We start from the raw sequence: 23099 nt of genomic DNA on the forward strand, positions 1-23099 counted from the left end.
AAGGACCCTGGTCTTTTTCCTTCTTGTGTGTTGCTTCCACCGGGAAAGCGCTTTCTCAACACCTGTGCCAGTTCAAAGGCCACCTTTCCGATTTTCCCGACGGCTGTCCCAGCTGCGGGCTTCGGCCTGACACACTGCAATGCCCGCCCCCTCAGGCCAGACATGGGGACGGCGGGTGACCGAGGGTGACCACAGCCCGCTCCCCTCAGACCAGGACCGAGGAGGACCACGGTCGCCCACCCCCCCTCAGGCCACTGGCACGGGGAGTGACCGCGGCCCTTCCGTTCCCCCCAGGCCGGCCATTGGGACCCAGGGTGACGGAGGACGTCCACATGCCGCTCCCCTCCGACCAGGGCCGAGGGTGACCGATGGCGACCGAGAGTGACCGCGGCCCGCCCTGCCAGGCCATAGGGGCCCGAGGTGACCGAGGGTGACCGCGGCCCTCCCGCTCCCCCGAGGCCGGCCGTCGGAGGCGGCGGCCGCCAGGCGACCACGGCCCCGCAGGCCGCCCGGCCGCGCCAGGCCCGACCGGCGGAACGCGCATGCGCACGGCGCCTCTCCCCGCCCCCACCGCGCACCCGCGCCCAACGCCCCTAACGCGGCCCGCCGGGCCATGGAACCCGCCGAAGTCGGCTCGGTGCTAGCTCTCCCGTTCGCTCCCTCGGGCGCCTTCCCCCCGTGAGGCCCGCGGGCGCCCAGACAGGGCTCGGCGGCCGCCCGCCCTCCCGGGCCGCTCCGCCCGCCTCCGTCGCTCGGCCGGGCGCGCGCCGCGTCCCCGCGGCCGGTCCCCGCGCGTGCGCGCTCCGCCGAGTGTATGTGTGTGAGTGTGTGTGCGGCCGAGGGGTGGTCCGCCGCCGCCGCCGCCGACGATGCCGCGGGGCCGCCCCCCGAAGCCCAAGGAGAGCAAGGCGCGCGGCGACACCGGTAAGCGGCCTCGTCCGGGCCGGCCGCGCTGTGCCGCTCCGCGCGAATATAGTCCCCGGATGCGGCGCGGAGGGCGCCGGGAGCGGCCCGGGCCGGGGGCGGCGGGGCCGGGGGCGGCGAGCGGGGCCGGGGCCCGCCGCGCCCGCCGCCGCGCCCGCCGCCGCACCCGCCGCCGCCGCCGCCCGAGTGCGGGCCGCAGGGCGCGGGCGGAATGATACCGGCGCGGCGCGGCGCTCCCCTCCGCCGGGCTGGGCCTACTTTCCTGGGCCGGGCGGGCGGCGGCGGCGGGGGCCGGGGGCGAGGTGCGCGCCGCCGCCGCCCTCCTCCCTCCCCCTCCTCCTTCTCCTCCCCCGGCCGCCCTCCTCCCCCGCCGTCCTCCGCCCGCGGGGATCCGGCCTCCCCGGCCCGCCCGCCGCCCAGCCCGGCCCGGCGTTCCGGGGCGGCGGGCGGCCTTCCTGAGGGAGGCGCCCTCCCCGGGCGGGTCGCGGGGACGCCGGGCCCGCCGCCATCTCCGAGGCCGCGCGTAGCGTGGGCGGGCGGCAGGGCCCGCCCTACCCGCGGGCCTGAGGGAGCGGCGCCCCGGCCGGCCTGGCCGCCCCGGAGCGTCGAGTGCTCGTTCGCTGCGCGGCCCCGGCGGGGAGGCCCTGGGGAGGCCCTCGGGCGCGCGGCCCCGGGGGGTGGGGTGGGGTGGGGGTGGGGAGGGTCGGACCTGGGGGACGGCCGGGTAGACCGGCCCCGGGGCCTGGAGGCCGGGGGACCGGGAGGGCACCAGCGGGGCCCGGGAGACTGGGGGAGCCGGGGGTGGGGTGGGGACCAGAGCCGGGGCGGTCGTAGAGGGGGCTGCGTGGGCGCTGGATCCGGCCGTGCGGACTTGGAACGCGCTCCCGGGGTTCGTACCTGTCGCTGGCTGGTCCCCGAGCCGGGTGGCCCAGGCTTACCCTTTCCCGGAGGAGGAGTAAACTGGGACTCACTCTAGGACTGGTGCCAGGCGGCGCGCACACGCACTGGTTTTCAGAACGGAGCAAGGTCAGTTCTGGAAACTGCAGATCGATAGTGTTTAACTGAGCCCTTCATCGCGTTTAGGGAGAGAGGTCGAGACCAGCCAGCGGTGTAAACTTACGGGACGTACCGACCAGACGCTCTTACTGGTCTCATAACCGATCAAGTTAACAGACGGGTAAATGAAGGAGACGTTGGGACAGGAGCGCGTATGAATTTGGGCACGAACCCGCACGCCTCGCACTGCACTTAGGGAGCTTAGTGGGACGCTGGCGGGGGAACCGTGCGGGTTTGCAGATTTGTAGTTGGGCAGTAACTGCTCAGAATCTCGATTAGTGGCTCTTGGCTTCTGGAAGGAGTTCTGAAAGACCTCACTGCCTTGGCTTTGGCCTCATTTCGTCTAGTGTTTGTACTTTTGTTAATGTGCCCTCTGCCAAAAATAACAGAAGGTGCAGTGTCTCTCAGGTGCTCTAACGAAGGCTTAGGATGGAGAATGTAAAATCTGCCTTGACGGAGGGCTGGGAACCTAATCCCCCCAATCTTCCCCATCTTCCTGAATGGCATCACCGTTCACTTGGGTTTTCAAGCCCCGAACTTAAGAATAATACTCCTCTTATTCCTGAAGACGGTTCATAATGAAGTCTTGTGGCTTCTTCCTCAAAAATGTGTTTGCAGTGAGCCCCACCTCTTCTATCGCCAGTGTCCTTGGCTCCCCAGCCCCCTTGTCTCCAGGTGGACTTGAGTCCCAGGTAGTCTGGCCCCAGCCTAGGTCCATCACCTGTCCGTGGAGGGGCTCTTTAAACGGATATCATAGGGCCACACCCCGATTAAAACTCCTCAAAGGATTTCTCTTAAAGTCAAATCTACATTCCTACAGGATCCTAATTGATCTGGCCTTTGTCTAGGGCTCATTTCCCTCTTTTCCTTGCTGTAGCGTTCAATTCTTCGTGTTCCTCCCAGATATTCTGAGAATCCGCCTCCTCTGACTCCTCCCTTAGGTCTCAGGGCGTCAGCTTCCTAAAAAAGGCCTTCCTCAAACCTGCCTGCAAATAACTTCACTTTACACCAGTCTTTTTCTACCACAGTGGTTCTCAAAGTGTGGTTCGTGGACCCCTGGAGTTCCCGGAGGCGCTTTCAGGGGTCTGCAAGGTAAATCTTTTCATAGCGGTACTATTTGGTTTCTCCACTCGGTTAACATTTGCCCTAGTGGTACAAAAACGATTAGGAGTAAAATTGCTGACGCCTTTGCATGAATCAAGACTGGTGTATTTCACTCAAAACGGCAAACTCAATCTATCAAAGTAAAATGATTTGCAGGAAAATGAAATGCAACATATTGATTGCAACAGAGAGAATGCAGAAGCAGATAGGAGGATCTGCTTGTTTTGTCAGACATTAAAAAGATTTCTAAAAGTGAAAACTCTTCACTGTTTTTTTTTTGAGAATATACTTTTCATAAAAATATGTATTTGCATTAACATACGCTAGATGTTTGCTTTTAATTGAAGAGCTATTTTAAACAGTGCTCGGTTTGAGTAGGGCGAATAATGATGTAATCTATATAAACTTAAGGTCTTCGGAGTCCTCAGTAATACTTAAGAACGTGAAAAGATCCCCAGATCAGAATGTTTGAGGACTGTTGCTCTGTCACTCTGTTAATGATGCCTCTCATCGCCTGAAATTACCTTGTTTTCTGTGTTACCGTTAGGAATTTTATTCCTAAGAAAACGTGGAAGATCGGTGGGGATTTTTGCAGGCGGGGAAATGCAGCCCAGAGAGGTGAAGGGATTTGGAAGGTTTCCCCGCCTAGTCAGCACAGTTGAGATTTGAACCTACGTTTGACCAGACGGTGCGTTGTATTGTTCCACCTTGATAAATATAAAGCCCTACACATGGGTTAGTTTATTTAAAATGTTTTAAAGCACTGCCTGTCGCCGTGCTAGGGGCTGGGTTGCAAAGTTCAACAGCAGAGAGGTCATCTCTGCCTTGGCTCCTCAGGACCCTGTGTCCTGCGACGGTGGGGACTCTGCTTCCGGCGGCAGGTAACAGGCGCTGGAAGTACGGGGTTCCCGGAGAGGATGCTGTCAGTGTGGAAACCTCAAGAGGAGGTGGGGGTAGGCCCGCTGACAGACCTTTCTGGAAGTAATTGGCTCAGGACGAGTGCAGTGGTCCACCCTTCTCCGCACTTTCCATTTCCATCTGTCGGGGCCCCGCGGGCCGAAGCACGTGATCCTCTTTGCGGCCTATCCTCAGGAGGTCACGGGGGCCCCACGCTGTGTCCCAATGCCTCACAGGCCTAAGGTCACTCACCTCCCTTCATCTGGTCACGCGGGGACTGTATCATCTGTCGTCACCAGAAGGGCAGGTGCAGCACAGTAAGAGAGAGGGCGACCCCATGCACACGGCTTCTGTCGAATGTCGTCACGGGTGTCTACTCGGTTATTAGTTCTTGGTGATCTCGTACTGCGCGCAGCGTATGCTCAACTTTGTGGTAGGTGTGTAAGCGTAGGAAAAGACCCGATGTACAGGGTTCCACGCCCTCTGTGGTTTCTGGCATCCGCCGGGGATCTTGCAGGACACCAGTTGCCCAGGAGGGGGACCCTGTGGTGAGTAAGCCTGGGCTCCCAGCTGAGGGGCGTGTTTGTGGAGCCCTTGCTTGGCGCCTGGCACTCTCCTGGGCGAGTAAAGCTGGGTGAGATAAGAGTGCTTCCTTCTCACGCTTTAGTTTTGCTAAGCAGTAGTGACCTTGATGGAAGCCACATTTTGGGACCTTGTCTGGCCTCCGTTTGTTTTTTCCAGTGCGCTGGTACACGCTTTTTCTCCCGGGCTGTACCTGTGGTCGGCCTCCTGCTCACTTTCTGTTTTCTGTCGGAGGAGTATTTGTAACGCTTCATTTCCAGAGCTGAGAGCTGAGGCGGAGCTTGAGCCAAATGGATCCACAAGTCCTCTGTTGCTCAGATGATCACTTCAGGCCACTTCAGATTTTATTGCGCGTGTTCAGGAAGCTGTTGTCCCCTCCAAGGGCACTGGGCTAGTGGGAAGGGCTCAGCAGTAGGATTTTGTGTGCGAGACGGCAGGAGGTCCCGTGCCCTCAGATTTAGAGGTGAATCCTCTGCTTCAGCGGGCGGAACTAGGTACTCCTGGCGGTAACAGTTAAGGGGAGACAGATTCTGCTTCGAATAAGAACTTTCTGACAATATCAGGTGTCCAAGGATGAAAATATATTTTTTTTAAAATTTATTTTGAGACAGAGAGAGACAGAGCATGAGCAGGGGAGGGGCAGAGAGAGAGGAAGACACAGAATCCGAAGCAGGCTCCGGGCTCTGAGCTGTCAGCCCAGAGCCCGACGTGGGGCTCGAACTCACGGACTGTGAGATCATGACCTGAGCTGAAGTCGGACGCCCAACCACCTGAGCCACCCAGGCGCCCCGAAAAGATTTTTTCATAAAGGAGTACCCTTCACTCTCTGTAGTTGAACTTTTTAGGTAGGCAGAAACTTGGAGTTTTTAGTATTTTGAGGAAAGTGTATTAGGCAACACAAAATTTAAAGATTTTACTATCCTGGAAACAAGTGGTGAGTTAACATGAGTTCAAAATCTCGGTCTTTTCACAATAAAGGAAAAATATTTCATTATAAGGATGTATTTAAAAAAAAATCTTGGTCTCTGACACAGATACAGCCTCGGAAAACTGTACTGCACCGTAATCCTTCATTAGATAAACTCAATTCAGTGCTTTTTAAAATGATCGTTATCATATATCAGGGTCTTTATATTTTCTCTGTATACAAAGACTGTGTCTCTGTGCCCAACTGGTTTTCAAACTACTTTTAGTGTTGGAACTTTCTTACCTGAAATAATACAGCAAGGTCTCGAGGGGTGGTTTTCACCCTCGGCAAAACGTTGAAATTACCTGAGGAGATTTAAAAAATCCCGACGACCGGGCCTTGAGTCCAGTTACTTCCAAACCGGTGAGGTGGGACCCGGGTGATTCTGCTGTGTGGTCAAGGCTGAAAACCATTGATCTGTGGCAGGGCTGTGCAGGTTGAAAGGCATGAGACTGAGGGTTTCTCTAGGGTGCCGTCCCCCCAAATTCCTCTCAGCAGAGCAGAAAACTGTTGCTTTAGTGGATTAGAATAATTTACTTAACATAATAAGCAGCACCAACCGGGGTCTGAATTCTGATTAAGGGAGTCAGCCACAGAGGCTAGCAGAGCAGGGGAAGGTAACAGGTGCCAGTGCTTCTGGGGGTTTCAGAGAAGTGTGGGGGTCCTGTTTTGTCCACGGGGGCAGGCTCCTGCTCTGCTCCGTCCGCTTATCGCCGTGGCTTGTGATTTTTCAAGAGAAGCCAGACCTGTATGTTTTTGAAAGCCTTATTATCGTATTTTGGTAATGATGTTAATCAAACAGAACATCTATACAGGAAGTGTGTGGATTTTAAAATGAAGAACTTCACGTATGCGTATGCACAACATCGGTGGTATCTTAAAAGTTCCTTTTGTTCCTCCCAGTTACTACCACCTCCCTCTCCGCCCCACTGTCCTCTTCTGATACCTCAGGTTAGTTCGACTTGCTTTCAAACTAAGTTGGATTCACAGTATGTACCCTTTTGTTTCTGGCTTCATTCATTCAGTGTTTGCTTTTATGAGATCATCCCTGTTCTCGTTTATGGGTTTTATTTTTTAATGCTTTTATGTATTTTGAGAGAAAGAGCAAGTGGGGAGGGGCAGAGAGGGAGAGAGAGGGGCAGAGAGGGCAGAGAGGCTCTGTCAGCACAGAGCCCTGCTGGGGGCTGGAGCTCATGAAACCTGAGATCGGGACCTGAGACAAAATCAAGAGTCTTGATGTTCAACTCACTGAGCCACCCAGGCGCCCCTCCCTGCTATTGTTTGGCAGAGATAGGTTCATTCACATGGTTGTATATTATTCTGTTGTGTAACACACTGTCAGTTTGTCCTTTCTGCTCTGGGTGCTTGGATGGTTTCCACTTTGGGGCTATTACAGGTCAGCGCTGCTGTGAACTTGTATGCGTTTCTGGGTCCCAGCAGACACTGCCGAACAGTTGTCTAGTGACTATGCTAGTTTAATCTCCTACCAGCAGTGTCCCAGAGTCCCGTCTGCGCTGTCCTTTTAATATCTTAGCTATTCCGGTCTGTGTAGTGTTAATCTTGACTTCTAACTTGCGCTTCGGTGCTAATGAGGACTTTATGTTCATTAGCCGTTTGTTTTCTCTTGTGAGGCTCCTGTTTAAGTCTTTTCCCACTTTCCTGCTGGATTGGATATCTTACTTATGTATTTTTAGTTAATAGACTTTGCTTTTTATAGCAGTTTCAGGCTTACGTTAAATTGAGCAGAGAGTACATACTTCCTCTATACTTCTTATCATCCCCCTCCCCAATCCCCCCCCCCCCCAGGATTTCCCCTCTTATTCTCATCTTGTAATAGTGTTATATTTGTAACAATGGATCAGTTTTGTAGTAAAGTCCCTAGTTTACATTAGGGTTCACTGTCTCCATCGTTCTGCCTGCTCTCAAGCGGGAATCATACCATACAGAGCTTCGGACTGCCCTCTTTCACGAAGCGATATGCAGTTAAGATTCCCTCACATCTCTTCATGGCTTGACAGCTCATTTCTTTTTATTGTTGAATAATATCCCATTGTCTGGATGTGCCACAGTCCGTTTATTTACATTTTGAAAGATATCTTGGTTGCTTCTGGTTTTGGGCAGTTGCGACTTGCTATAAACGTTTGTGCGCCGGGTGTTTTGTGCGGACATAAGTTTCCAGCTCGTGTGGGTAAACACTGTGCTGGATGGTGTGGGGAGACTGTGTTTCGCTCTGCAAGAGATCGCCGCCCTCTTCCAAAGTGGCTGTGCCATTGTGCATTCTCACCAGCAGAGAACGGGAGTTTCTGTTGCTCCACATCCTCGTTAGCATCTGGCATTGATTTGTTTAGACTTTAGTCCTTCTCCTAGGTGTACGGTGGTGTGTCATTGTTTGAATCCGCAGTTCCCTTCTGAGATACAGTGTAAACCATCTTTTTGTACGCTTGCTTGACATCTGTCTATTTTTGGTGAAGAGTTGTGTGTCTTTTCATTATTGACTTATAGGAGTTCTTTGTATATACCGTGGGGGAGTTCTTTTACTTTGCCCTTCACTCTTTTAAGGATATCTTTCCATGAAAGAAATTCCCGATCTTAATATTGTCTAACATTAGTTCTTTCACGTTTAGTACTTTTGGGACCTGTGTAGGGAATTTTTGACAGTCGTAAGATCATGGAGACCTTTCCTTAGGTGTTCCATCTAGATGCTTCATTGTTCTACTTCTCACCTGTAGATTGACAATTCTTCGTCTACTATTTAAGGGCATTTGCATTGTTTTTAGCTGCCGGCTGTCATAGTAATGCTTCTGTAAGCATTTTTAAACATGTGGTTTGATTTTTTTAAGAGAGGGAGAGCACGTGTGGGAGAGGGGCAAAGGGAGAGAGAGAATTTTAAGCAGACTCCACACCCAGAGTGGAGCCCAGTGCGGGGCTCGATCTCAGGACCATGAGATCGTGACCTGAGCTGAAATCAGTTAGATGCTCAACCGACTGAGCCACCCACGTGCCCCTAAACATGTTTTTGGTCCACGTATGTGCAGGTTTCTGTGGGGCTATACCTGGGAGCTGAATTGCTGGGTTCAGGGTTTATGTGCGTTCAGCTTTGGTCAATGCTGCCAGATGGTTTTTGAGTGATTGTAGTGATTTTTAACTCTTTCTCATGGTACGTGCGATTTCCAGTTGCTTCATATTTCATCAATCCTTGTTTTCGTCTGTCTTTTAAATTCTGGCCTTCCTGGGGCGCCTGGGTGGCGCAGTCGGTTAAGCGTCCGACTTCAGCCAGGTCATGATCTCGCGGTCCGTGAGGTCGAGCCCCGCGTCGGGCTCTGGGCTGATGGCTCAGAGCCTGGAGCCTGTTTCCGATTCTGTGTCTCCCTCTCTCTCTGCCCCTCCCCCGTTCATGCTCTGTCTCTCTTTGTCCCAAAAATAAATAAACGTTGAAAAAAAAAAATAATGAGAATTTCATTTAATTCTGGCCTTCGTAGTAGATGTGCATTTTGCTTTTCTGGAGAAGTATTTTTTGTTTCCTATTTATTATAACTTGGATTTCCACAACCACCCTGTAAATTCCCTGTAAGGAAACCAGCCTCATCTTTGGAGGAAGAATTGAGCCAAGCGACGGATTATCTGGTTTGCGGAGACCTTACTGACCACTTGGCAGGACGGACACTCAGAAGTCTCATGACTGCTAGGCCTGTTTTCATCACCATCTCTCTAATCTGTGACCAACGACCCAAACTTTAAGCTATAGATACCCGTTTTTAAAGATAGGTACGTTAAAAACAGCATGTCCTGCACATACATACGTCATTGGAAATCGGGACAGGCTCTCGGACGGGGCCACGCACAGTTTTCTGTGGCAGTCTTCATTCAGCTCTACCTGATTGTTGTCGCAGTGCTGACATGAACCGTACGTTCGCAGAGATGAGAAACAGCGTTGGCAGCGAATACATCAAAGTGATTCTGTCACGTATGGAAAATTAGTTTTGTGCATCGTCTAAGGAGGTTATTCTCAGCAGTACACTCTCAGATCAGTCTCAAAAAGGCCCTGTTACTTTTAGACCTTGGGCCTAGATACGTTTTAGCTAGCTGGTGGGGCTTTAGATCCTGGAGGCTTTATTTTGTTGTAATTTTAACGCACTGTAGTTTTGTTAAATTTGGGTAACGTGTGGTGTCTAAATATACAGCCACCTGAGTTTAAAGTCTTTCTTTAGAAATCAAAATTTACAGGTAATAAAAGCAAATATTTGAAAGAGGACTTGATACTCCTTTTAAAAGCAGAGAAAATGTAATCTGAGTCATGAAAGGGGACCTTCACACAGGTACCTACTGACGGGCATTGAAAGTGCTCCTGGGTAAAGGTGAACCTTACTGTGGGAATATGAGCGGCCTGACCCTGTTAGGGATCATGTAATGAGTTTCTGACCAAGTATTTATCTTTAACTCTGTGCCACAGATACGTTTCATATCATGTATCATGAAACCAGTGCCAGTGTCTCTGTCTCTGATTCTCATTGAAACTCCTCATGGTTCTTTTTTTTTTTTTTTAATGTTTATTTTTGAGAGAGAGAGAGAGAGAGAGAGAGACAGACAGAGCATGAGTGGGGGAGGAGCAGAGAGAGAGGGAGACACAGAATCTGAAGCAGACTCCAGGCTCCAAGCTGTCAGCACAGAGCCTGACATGGGACTCGAACTCACCAGCCATGAGATCATGACCTAAGCTGAAGTCGGACACCCAACCGACTGAGCCACCCAGGCACCCCAAAACTCCTCATGGTTTTGGCCAGCGCTTTGGCTTGACAGTCCGTTGAATCTGTTTTATACGGAAAGAACATAAGCAGTCTTGGGCTGATAACTGACAAAGTGCTGTCGATAGAATCCCAGTTCATCTGCTGTTTTTACAGTAGGCATAATGTTGAAATTGGGGTCTTGTCTCAGAAATCAGGACCTTAAGAGGCAGGGAAGCCTGATTCTAGGACTTGAAGATCACTCCCACTTCTGCCCTGGCTTATTGTGTGATTTTGACCAAGTAGCTAAATTTCTCTGGGGTCTTGGTTTCCTTAGTTATGCAGCAAAGGTATGGACTGTATCACTCACCTTTCCCCCAGAGTAAATTTCATCTCTTCCTTTTTAATTCTTTTTGAACAGGTAATACATTCTAATGGTTTGGAATTTTAAAAAATGGAAGTCCCTTTCCCAGCCCTCGTCCCACTCCCGTAGTTGCCATTTTCACAGGTCACCAATGCTGTTATTTTTTTCTGTAGTTTCTCAAGGATATCATGTGCGCATGCAAGCAAACTCACGGTAAATCTCCGCCCCATCGTCCCTTTATTAAAGCAGTAATAGCACCGCAAACGTACTGCTTTTTTCGTCGACTGCGTTTTGAGGATTACCTTCATTTCCAAATGAATATTTACTTAACAGTAGATACATTTGAATAGATGAAAGAGGTCAGATTCAAACAGTGCCAGAATCTTCCCTGACAGTACTCGCCTCTCTCGGTGCGGGCACTCCTGAGTTGACAGATGCTTATTCCTTCTGAGAGGAAAGCGGGTGCTTGCAGCTGGAGCTGTTGACCGGAGCACTGGGTTTTCTGCAAGATTCTAGGGAGAAGATAAATGGCTCCTGGAACAACCACATGGTTAGAGAACATGTGCGCAAAGTCAGAATGGTTGGTGGATACGCAACAAGCTGGAGAAGTACTGAGTGTAACTTAGGTCATTTTGAGGCGTGAGTCAGGCTGAAAGTGGAAATTAGATATGTTGGTCTTGGGAGCTTCAGACAACTGGGGAGAGACCGAAAGAGTCATAACTTTCATCTTATCTCCGACTACTTAGCAAATACTCGCTGGGCGCTCAGGCTTTGAGCGAGGCTTCGGAGACACCGTGATGACCTAGAAAGGCTCACGGGCCCAGACCCCCCCATACTTGCCCTTGAACCGCTCCTGCCCGAATGCTGGCCCGTGTGGGGGGAGCAGCAGGAATCCGAGAACAGGAGCAAGTAGGAAGCAGTAAGAGAAAGGAGAGAATGGTAGGGAAGTGGCCTCACATGAAGCAGGGTGGTGGCTGTCAGACTCCCCGGGGCCCTCAGGGTGGCCTCAGAAGGCAGCTGGGGTCAGGGGGCAGAGGTCACGTGGGTAGAGAGCTGGGTTCCTGGGGACAGGGCGGAGTGTTGGAAGACGGGCCTATCGCAGAAGATAGGTCAATGATATTTTGGAAGGTTTTTATTCAAAAACATGAAAAGAGATACAAAGTTTAGGGGTTAGCTCAGTCTAGAAACTGAAACTGGTGTATCTCATTTTAATATTGATTATATAATTATAATTATATAATTAGTATGCACACTGTGTAATATATAATTATAATTATATTGATTAATAGTAATTATTGATACTGATATCCGATATTTAATACTGAGAATACCTCAGCAGGATTTATGGATAGCCGAGGTCATCAATGCACGGTGCTTGAGAATTTCAGTCAGGAGATGCAGATTTGAGGTAGGTCAGTGGAATGCTATAAATGTAATAGATTTTGTGGAACTCTCATGTCACAGACAGGCATTTTGTAGAAGACATCAACTTAGAGGGGCACCAGACTGGCTCAGGCAGAGGAGCACGGAGCTCTTGATCTCTGGGTTGTGAGTTCGAGGCCCACATTGGGTGTAGGGATTACTTAAAAGTAAGATCTTTGAAAAAAAAAAGGGGGGGGCCTGGGTGGCTGAGTCGGTTAAGCGTCCGACTTCAGCTCGGGTCATGATCTTGTGGCTTGTGGGTTTGAGCCCCACGCCGGGCTCTGTGCTGACAGCTCACAGCCCGGAGCCTCTTCGGATTCTGTGTCTTCCTCTCTGCCCCTCCTCCCTTACCCTCTGTGTGTGTGTGTGTGTGTGTGTGTGTGTGTGTGTGTGTGTGTCAAAAATAAATAAACATTAAAACATGTTTAAAAAAAAGAGAGATCAACTTAGCTCTTTAGATTGGAGATAAGGAACAGACCTTTGCCATTAAGATTTAGCTGACTGGGCTGAGCTGCCATGCCCGGTCTGGGAAAAGGACCAATTCGTAAGAGAGCTCATCCCGTCCCAGGTCCTTACAGAGCAGGCCTGCATAAAGCTGTGGAGCAGTGTGGTTGTGGAGGGCCGTGGAGGGCCGTGGAGCAGAAGGACAGCATTAGAGGTGGCTGTGCGCCTCAGTCATTGGCAGGCTTGTCCTCGTAGTGCCAGGAGGCGTTATCTGTCTCATTTCATCTGAGTGACTCTGAGGCTTTATTGTTTTGGGCCTGGTCAGTTATTATATACTCTTGAGAATCTCCGTGTGGAGTTAAATGATTCTGAAACTAGCGTTCACATTTTTTTCGAGGAAAACAAAGCTGCTCAAACAATTTTTGTTTAAGTTTATTTATTTTTCGGAGAGAGAGAGAGAGGGGGCGGGGGGGAGACAGGATCCCAAGCAGGCTCCACTTCCGCGTAGAGCCCGACACAGGGCTCGATCTCACAGACCCTGAGATCTTGACCTGAGCTGAGTTCAAGAGTCTGACTCTTAACTGACTGAGCCACCCAGACGCCCCTGCTCAATTTCTGATCTTTGTACAGTCAGTGTTTGTTTACATTTGGTGGTGAATTTGTGTCCTTGGAGTCAGGGAGAGCGGACAGTTGAAGAGAGTGTGTTGGTGCCTGTGTGTGTTAGGTGACTGGGTAAACTGATCTCGGAGTGATCATCCCCTGCCTCTGGGGGCAGGGATGGGCAGAAAGGCGTACTTGAAAAATCCTGGCCTGGGTGAACTCTTAGATTTGGGCCCTGCTGGATGCAGGTGGCTCTGTGCTTACTCTGCGTGTGTGGAGTCGGGTACAGAGGACACCGACCTGATTTGGACAGCATCAGGAACGTGTGCTGCCTGAGTGTCACGTGACGTTCCTCGGGCCGCTTCTTAACAATGCAGCTGTCCCCAGGAGGGCGGACCATTCGTGTGATCACACCTTACTTAGATCCGTGGCCCCTTAAACAATCTGGTGGCCTCTGTGGCTGCGGACATGCTACCTCTCCCCCAGCACAATGGGAAGTGTGTGGACGTGTGGGTTTCACAGGGTTTGTGGACCTCCTAAGCTCGTCCTAAGGATACATTTGTTTCATAGGCTTCTTTCTGAACAACAGGTACTCTGTGGACCGGAAATTGGACATTCGAATGAACTTGAAGAGGTGATAGGCGAAAGAGTTCTTTGTAAGGCCTGGGACGCTGTCCAGAAAGAACAGTGTGCATGATAGAGTCCACCTCGCCCTGGGAGGAAGGCTTCGTACTTTCTCAGTGCAGAGAAATGACGTGTGCAAAGCCTGTGTCCCCAAAGCAGAGCAAAAGTCGAGAGATGCTGTGGATTTTAAAATTATGCTCTCTGTGGAAACTAAGACATGTTTTTCCCTTGTAGTTATGCTTTGATTTGAATTATCATTTTAAGTTTGTGTTTGAACCAAATTAATAGTGTATTATCGCTGGTGGAAGGGACGTACTGAAGACATGATTTTAGTATGTTTTGAGCTTCGTTAAGGAGGTCTTGCTTCTTAAGATAAAAATCTTCCCTGGAAAAGTCTTAATTCATAAGCAAAACAATGTGATTTTTCAGGTTTGAGTGTATAGTCTCTTATCTCTTGGGTTTTATCTGTTAGTTGCAGGTAATTACATAATTACATCCTTTCTCATTTTGGGCTGTCATTAAGCAGTTTCAGCAAAGACGCTATGAACATCGTTTCGTTCTACATCCTGAAGTAGCCTTTTAGTTTTGTGTTTATTGAGGAGCTCTGTCACCTCTGTATTCAGCCATTCGGTGGAAGCAGTTGCTACTGAGTTCTTAAAACACAATTTTCAACAGATATTTTACTTGAACATTCTCAACCTCCCAAACTGTTTCTTTCCATAGTACAAACTTTTCCAAAGGGAATAATATATCAATTGATGTCCCAGCAACCATTTTTGGGGGGACGCGGGGAGTCCTAAAACATTTGTTATTAATTTACTGTAGAAATTTTGAATGCATGTCTGTGAACAGAATGTGGATATAGTTGAAGATAAATAGAATAAAAGCTATGTGCATCTTTTCTGTAGTAGACCCGTTTGTTTCTGGATGAAGTTGTGGTCTATCGAACTATGCCAGTGTTTCTAGAAACGAATCGGCTTTACCCGGGGTCCGCCGGAGGAATTCTTGAAGGTGCCACCCACTCTCTGTGCCCAGCCACCCCACCTCCTCCGTGGCCTGGCCTCTGCCCCGCCCCCCCCATCCGTGGCCACACTTCTCCTTCAGGGCACTTGCACCTTAGGAGAAGGACTTTTGGCCAAACTTGGAACCGTGGCTTCTTTTCTCAAGGGAGGCATTTAAAGGTCTTTTGAAAATGTGGAATGCCCATGTTTACCATGGCATTCCATGAGAAATAGAACACTTTCTGGAGCTTACTTTAACACTAGAGCCTTAAAATCAACCCTACTTTACTTCCAGATTTCTAAATTTTAATATTTTTGAGTCAGATTTGATACAAAGAGTCGTACGTGCTGTTATTTCTAGCTCTTGTATCATTAACATGTATTATGTATTTGTGTCTAAATTATAGTAAGACTTGGAGTTTATTTAAAGAGTTGTAGCAGTTTTGGACATCTTTATTTCCTGAAATTCTTGACGAATTTTTGTGATTATTGCATATTTTTATCAGAAAATACTCTTATGTTTGTAGCTGTTGACCTGAGTGCTGTCGAGAAGTGTATCGTGAGGCCCAGGGCTCATCCGGAGGGAGCACTGCCGGCCTCTGTCCGTCTGACCGGTAACCATCGGGGGACGAGTTTTCTCCTCTTTGACTTATCTTGCTCTGCGGCAGTTTTCAGAGGTGGATTGAGTGCTCCAGTTAGCTTTTCTGTCTCCACCAGAGTTTTGTTTGCTGCGTGATGGAAGAGGAACAGTGGGGGTTATTGGTGAATCCTCAAAGTGGCTTAGAGGTGAAATGCCTCTGCGATTTCAGGTGACTTTGAAACCATGTTAAGCCCAAAGGCAAGGCTAAGAGACTTGGCTTTCGTGTGTCTTTGCGTGGATATCAAGCTCAGGAGTTTAGCTTCAGGTTTCTAAAAACCCTACCACGGGGACCTAGAATTCTTTCGTGCTGTGCCTCAGGCGTCCCAGCGTTTCTCATATCTAACTTAAGAACGTGTCCGCTTAAGATACATTTAAGATACCATTAATTTCTTCTAAATTCTCTCATAAATCCCTGACGTCATTTGGTTTCTAAATAATAACCAAATAACTTAGTTTTATTTATGTGATGAGAATAACAACTGGTATTTATTGTCTATACTTATGCAATTTTATAGATGGAGTTTTAACATTGAATGCGGAGAACACTAATTATGCCTATCAAGTTCCAAACTTCCATAAGTGTGAAATCTGTCTGCTATCTTTTCCAAAAGAGTCCCAGTTTCAACGCCACATGAGGGATCACGAGCGAAATGACAAGGTATGTATCCTCAAGAGGGGTGTCAGAAATGTGAGCGTTGAAACTGGAGGTATTGTGAAAATCACCACGTCAAATAAAACTTTTCCTTGTAAGTTAGATTCCTCAGTCGTGGAGTGTTTTATCTTATGTCAATAAATCTTTGACGTTTTGTGTTAAGTTGTAGTCGTTTCCTAGCCATTATATTGGTTAATGAGACGAAGGGAGGGTTCGCCTAGGGAATCTAGGTGTTGAAGTTCTCTGTCAGCGGACAAAAGAAATAATCTCGAAACGGGACTTTCAGTAGTTCGGTTTCTGTATGCCTGAACACAACATTGGTGTATCTTGATGGGTTTTTCTCCAGCAGGGAGCGTTATCCTTAAGGTGTCTTGCATTTTATAAGAGATTCCAGATACTTTAGATCGAATTTCAGCAGGGACTAACACTATCTTAAATAGAGATTTGAATCCTTCTTTTCAAGGCCCCTTGTGGGCTAGGTTAAGAGTATTAGTGTCTTAATGGAATGATCTGCCCGATAGATAGGAAGTGGCAGTTAGAACCACCATTAAAAAGTGGTTGTTGACTTTCCTCTGGATGAGGAGAATGTAAGCCGGTGAGCCATTCGAGTTCAGATGACCAGGGAAGTCTCCTCTGGAGAACAAGAGGTGACTCACTCTGGCTTCGTCTGCAGTGCGAATATTAGAGATAACATATGACCAAGTATAATAACGTTAGTGCTGGTACTGACTGGGACTACCCTCCCAAGCGGAAAATCTGAAAATACTGACTCTTCAGGGTCTTGATACTTCAGAAATGCCAGCGATTACTTTATCTTTCTACAAGTAAGTGGCAGAATACTTTTCATTTGGGGGAAATTTTAGACTGTGAGAAGCAACTCTCTGAAAACCTAAAAACGTTGATTACTTGTTTTACTTGAAGTGATATTGTTCAGAGCGGTAGAGTTGATCAGAAAAGAACAGAAAAATCCAACCCAGTGAGTTGAAATTTCTCCCCTTTCTTTTCTTTTCTTTTTTTTTAATGTTTGTTTATTTATTTATTTGAGAGAGAGAGAGAGAACACGAGAACGCCCAAGTGGGGGAGGGGCAGAGAGGGAGGGAGACACAGACTGTGAAGCAGGCTCCAGGCTCTGAGCTGTCAGCACAGAGCCCAACTCGGGGCTCGAACCCACAAACTGTGAGATCATGACCTGAGCTGAAGTCAGACGCTTAACCAGCTGAGCCACCCAGGCGCCCATACATATATTTTTTAAAATGTTTATTTATTTATTTTTGACAGAGAGCAAGAGAGCATGAAGGAGCACAAGTGAGGGAGGGGCAGAGAGAGAGAGACAGAACCTGAAACAGGCTCTGGGCTCTGAGCTGTCAGCACAGAGCCCAACGTGGGGCTTGAACCCACAAATTGCGCTAAGTCGGATGCTCGACCGACTGAGCCACCTAGGTGCCCCACGTTTATTTTCATAGAGACTATATCCTGATGCATTTATATGCAGCATTTCTTATTCAAGATGTTTTCTACATACACGTGTTGTCATCCTTATAATCTTCTGAGGAATTTTGCAAGGAGCTTTGCCGTGTCCATTTTGGATTTATTGACTTCAGGTCCAGAAGAGACTTCAGAAATTCCTTAGAGAGGTTGTAGATCGTGGTACTTGTTGATATTTGAATGACATTTATTATGGAAAGATTGTGTTTCAGTGGCTTCTTGACTTTTCTCTCCAAATAGCCACATCGATGTGACCAGTGCCCCCAAACATTTAATGTTGAATTCAACCTGACACTTCATAAATGCACCCACAATGGGGAAGACCCTACCTGTCCTGTGTGTAACAAGAAGTTCTCCAGAGTGGCTAGTCTCAAAGCGCATATTATGCTGCATGAAAAGGAAGAGGTAATTATTTTGGCCTATACTTTGTTCATGGATTTTTAAAATGCATCTAATCCTTAGGGGGATTTTAGGTGGAAGCTAGTGTAAAAAAGCCTTGCGTATAGATTTCAAGGAGATAATTATCACTAAATGTGCCTTGGCTGAATCTCTAGTTGACTGACAAAACGTTTTCTTTTTCGCCTATGTCAGTACCTTAGGGCAGAGACCCTTCAATGTTTGGTGTATTTCCCCTACCCCCCCCACCCCCCCCCCTTTTTTTTTTTTATCAGAAATGAACTTTTGTAGGATTCCGCAGTGGCCAGAAGTAAATATTCTGTCTCTCAAGATGGTAGTGTCTCCTTGCTTGGCGTCTGAACCCCCTGAGGTGTGGGAATTCGGGGGAAGAGAAGTTCATGATGACCCAAAGCAGGTTAAACACCACAGTCAGGGGCTCTGTGAGGACCACAGGTGTGGTATTGGGAGCACTTGAGGGCCGACGGGGCTGCAGTGCTGATGAGGGAAACCCAGGCTCTCTGTCGCTGGTGAGGGGGGCGGGGGCGCTTGTGTCTGCAGTGTGTAAATGGGTGCTTCTTTGAAAATATTAACCCCCCCCATATCTCTGCTTATTGTGTAAAATTAGGAACATGCAAAAAAGTAAAAAGGGGAAAATAAAGTTTTAATTCTACTCTCCAAGGATGGTTAAGATAACTGTTTGGTATATTTTCCTCCTGAGACAGAAAAACAAATACATGATTGAAGTCGCATGCGGAAAATTTGCATCCTAAAAATTGAGTTCATACTTTCTACATAGGTTTGTCTCTTCTTTTTATATGTCTTTGCTTTTTATACAAAATAATGTGTTTTTATCTTTTTGAAACTTACTGTATAGGTAATATGTATTTACTTTGGAAAAAAGCTGGAAACTAAAGATTAAGAAGAGTAACATTATTAAAAGAACCAATAATCACAACATTTAGAGAGAATGCGTGTATAATCTTTCAGACTTTTTTTTTTGCTATATGTGCTTTCCATGATAGTTTATATATATATAAGAGTAGTTTAAAATTGTTTTTTTAATGTTTATTCATTTTTTGAGAGACAGAGAGAGATAGATCATGAGCGGGGTAGGGCGGAGAGAGAGAGGGAGACACAGAATCCGAAGCAGGCTCCAGGCTCCGAGCTGTCAGCACAGAGCCGGACGTGGGCTCACAAACCATGAGATCATGACCTGAGCCGCAATCGGGTGCATAACTGACTGAACCACCTGGATGCCCCTGTACTTTTTTAATATTATAAATAATACGTCTTTCTATGCATCTTTAATTATTTCATTAGGATAGATGCCTACAGTTGGATTTGCTGAATTGATAATACTTTTTCAGGTCTTTATAGAATGCCACGTTACGTTGTGGGAAGCCCGTGCTGCTTTATACGTTCTCCCGCACGGTGTAGGCGTGCCTTGTCTCGCTCGTTGTTTTTTGGTTTTGTTTTTGTGTTTTTTGAAAAGCAGAAAACGTGTGTGTTGAACGGTGTATTAAAATACTCTGGACTAATTTCGACACGCACGTGGTAAGAAATCCGAGTGGGGAGGGTGAGAGCAAGGTGTCGAGGCGTCCTGGAAGCGGTGTCTGTCCGCTTGCCTGGCATTCCGGGCGTGTGCAGGTCTCTGCAGCCCGGTCAGCGCGCGCCGTCCGTCCTGCCCCTGTTGTCTTCAGCTGTGCAGCCTCGGTGTCATTCCGCCTGTGTTCGTCTGGGCCGTCTCATTCTCTTCCACAGCCACACGGTGTCACCTGCAGACGCACGTGCGGAAGTCGGCAGGCTACCGTCCCTCTTCTAAGTGGCCTTCAGCTTTTCGTAGATACAAGGCTGCAGTGAGCAGCGCGTGCGGTTCCAGATCTGGTCCCTGGGACTTGCTCGGAACTCCTTCCCACATCTGAAATTACTTTGCAAGGCCCCGCCGCGTCTCGCAGTGCAGGTGCACGTGCGGCGTGGCACCCGCACCCGTTGCACCTCGCGGGCGCTCACACCGATCCCTCGGTTCCGGTCCTCCTGTGGGCCTTGCGCTTGCCCCCCGGCTCGGCCCGCGTGTCCGTCCTCTGCAGTCGGCACGCCCCTCCCCTCCCTCTGCCTTGCAGTTGTCCCTGGAATAGTTCCACAGCCCCCTGCTGGGACCGCTGTCCGCGCGCCCAGGAAGCCTCGTGCATCTGGGGAAGTCCGCGCCGGGCTCTGGCGTCCAGTCCACTTCTGTTTCACGTCCGCCCCTTTCCATCTGATTAAGCACCCGCCCCGGCTTTGGGTTCGGTGAGTGTGACCACACAGCCCGCAGCAGAGTAGGGATTGAGGGGCGAGGGGGCGTTCGGTTTCGAATATCTGCAAGGTAGCCTACTAGTAGAAGTCGAGATGACACAGAGAGTGGCATCAGAACTGCCGTCTCCCTCTGCCCGGTCCTCTCGCGGCTTCGTGGGGGTCACCACCTCCTCGTCCTCCACCGTTGTCTTTGCCGTGGTCCTCTGTGACCATAAGCAAATTTCGTATATTTCCTGCTTTCCTTTTCTGCTTTGTTACTAATGTGAACTTTAGAATTTTGCCTAGTTAGAAATCGGTTGGTATTTTTATTTTGTTTGAATTACATTTTTAGATTGTTACGGCTGAAAATTGAATGTGTTTACAATATTGAATCTTTGTTGTCAAAACATCTCAGTAATGTTTTATTCAGTGTATTATTTACACCCTTAAGCATTTTAGGATTTTTATTAGCATCGTTTAGGGTTTTTTTCTGTATGTGTTTGTCGTTCGTCTGTAGGAAAGCGATTTTGTATGTTAGCCTTTGTACCTTGCCATTCTGCCAGTTTCTCTGTAAGGTTTTAGCTACACAGCCTCGTCTAGAAATAGTAATCGGGTGATAAGACGTTTTGTTTTCACTAGCATATGGGGGGAGCATCTCCGATAAAACCAGCTTCTGATCCTGTGTGTCGTCATGGTGTGTAGTCAGTGGTAGCATATCCCCTGACTTTTTATTCTGAAAAAGTTCACACTTGAGACGGGTCCAGTGAGCACCTGAGAACAGTGAGTCCTTTACCTGGATCGCCAGGCACACCTCTGTCCCCCCGGCCCCACCGCATTGTCCCACTGCTGTTGCCCGTCTGAATACTTGAGTGTGGCATCTCCTGAAAGCAAAGACCATTTCCCTCGTCGTCACAGAACAGTGGCCGCGCTCCAGAATTTAACACTGCTGTAGGGACTCATCCTCAGAGGCGGCACCTAGCAGAGCAAGGGGTGACCCCCTGTGGGAGGGCTCACGGGGAGGGAGGGCACGGGTTTGGGGTGGACACCCGGCGGCTTCTGCTGCACTGGGCAGACTTCCCAACGTGTCTCAGTAAGTTTTTTCGGAGGCCAAAACCTAAGAGTTCCTTCTTTCCCTCCCCTCCCCTCCCCTCCCATCTTTTTTCTTTTCTTTTTCCTTTCCTTCCCTTCCCTTCCCTTCCCTTCCCTTCCCTTCCCTTCCCTTCCCTTCCCTTCCCTTCCCTTCCCTTCCCTTTCCTCTTTCCTTTCCCCTTTTCTTTTCTTTTTTCTTTTCTTCTCTTTCCTTCTCTTCTCTTTTCTTTCCTTCTCTTTCCTTCTCTGTTCTTCTTTTTTCTTTTCTTTCAAGTACTTAGATCCAAACAGCATAGTGAGTATTGGTCTTACTGAGTTATGTGAAAGACTTCCGTGCACGGATTACGTGCTGCACAGCTTTTTGAACCCTGGGATTTCCCATTCCACACTGATTGTCACTCAGTCCCTGCTTCTAACCACAGCAGGTACCGAAAGCCACTTCGCAAAGGTCTGATGACTGTGGAGCTGAGTGTCTGGAGCCGCTCGTGCATCCGGGACCGGACAGCAGTGAGCATCGCACAGCCCTTGACAATGCCCGCTGTCCCCGGCCCCGTCGTGACTTTGCCCTGGGGCACCCGGTGCCCCGTCCACAGCTTGGGCCTGTGGCTGGCTAGCCTCATTCTTCTCGGCGAGGTGGGAGCACTGCTCTGTCTTCATGAGGCCAAGAGCCGAGGCAGTTGGACACAGAGCAGGCGATAAGAGCGGAGCCTGATCAGAGACGCGAGCGGGGCGGTGGTGCAGGTGACGCGTGGCTCGTTGCTGAGAACGGGCCAGCGTGTGTTGGGTGCGAGCGAATGGCTGTGTGCAGCCTGGTTAGTGCTTCTGGAGCCTGTGTTTTGTGGGCAGAAAGCGTCTGGGCTGGGGTGTGTGTGGCTCCTCCTGCAGGATCACTCAGGCGGGGGCGAAGCGGGCCGGGGCGCCTTCCCCGGGCCACCCGCTCTGGCCCCTCGCGGCCACCCGCGGCTCCCCGACGGCCACACTCGCCGTGCTCCCCTGTAGCGCTTCTTCGGAGTGGCCTTTTGCAGTCGGCTTGGACCCTGACAGTCGCCTCTCGCTGGCAGGAGTTCTTAGTTCCTCGTACGTAACTTTCGGAGTCGTCCGTTGGTCGTATTTTCTCTTGCACACGCTTCGTCCGTATCCCTTCCCAGGTGGTTCCTCCCAGTGGAGCTCACCATCCTTCCCTCTGATCACGGTCTACGGTTTAACTTCCCTCGTGTCAGTTGTTGTTAGGCTGCAAGACGAGGCCCCGCCTGCAGGCAGCTGGTCCCACCTGACCGTCAGCGTCTTTGCCTTTTACTGTCATGGCTGTGACAATGTCAATGTTCCGTACTTTTCCGACTCTGTTACGGTTTTTCTAGAAAGTCTTCTGAGAGACGTGTCTTCCTGAGATGAGGGGACTCCACGTTTCTCTTGCTGCTGTCCCTGCGATCTGGCTCCTGTCTTTGAGTATAGCAGCCGGTCTCGGATCGTGAAGGATGGCGGGAGGGGAAGGGCGGCCACCATCGGGGAAGAGAGGTCTGCGGCACGTGCAGGGACGCGTGGGTGCCCTGTGTGTGCCAAGAAGGCTTCCGGAAGCTGGAGGCAGATACTCGGTGACCTGACTTAGTAACCCCACGCCGGGCAGGAATTTGTGTCTGGGGGGCTTTCCAGGGGCACAAGAAAAAGGGTTTGCTGTGCTTACTTCAGGTGTGAGAAACGTGTTGGCCTTACGTGAAAAGGAGGGAGCTCGTTCTTGTCTTAAATGCTTGTATCAGGCTCCATCCGGGTTCTGTATCCGTCGCTCACCTGTCTGGCCCCGTGCAGCTCAGAGCTGGCAGGGCCGCGCTGCCCCCTAGGCTGTCCAGGACCCCCTCTGCCCTC

The 23099-nt window shown here is 49.6% G+C and overlaps 1 protein-coding gene across 8 annotated transcripts in view; it reads left to right on the forward strand.

The window, feature by feature from the left end:
- The first annotated feature begins 585 nt into the window (after nt 1–585).
- The window catches only part of ZNF236 (zinc finger protein 236), a 105916-nt gene continuing 83402 nt past the window's right edge, over nt 586–23099 (forward strand). Inside the window, exons 1-4 of one of the 8 annotated variants that reach the window (XM_053206050.1) lie at nt 1640–1950; nt 2922–3072; nt 15862–16004; nt 17724–17888. In XM_053206050.1, coding sequence (XP_053062025.1) covers nt 15978–16004; nt 17724–17888 — 192 coding nt within the window. In that variant the 5' untranslated portion in view covers nt 1640–1950; nt 2922–3072; nt 15862–15977. Of the gene's footprint in view, nt 925–1639; nt 3073–12943; nt 15321–15861; nt 16005–17723; nt 17889–18154; nt 18295–23099 lie in introns of those variants that run through there. The other 7 variants (XM_027069195.2, XM_053206049.1, XM_027069197.2 and 4 more) reach the window with 7 other exon arrangements.

Source organism: Acinonyx jubatus, chromosome D3 (assembly GCF_027475565.1).
Source record: "Acinonyx jubatus isolate Ajub_Pintada_27869175 chromosome D3, VMU_Ajub_asm_v1.0, whole genome shotgun sequence".
NCBI lineage: Eukaryota > Metazoa > Chordata > Mammalia > Carnivora > Felidae > Acinonyx > Acinonyx jubatus.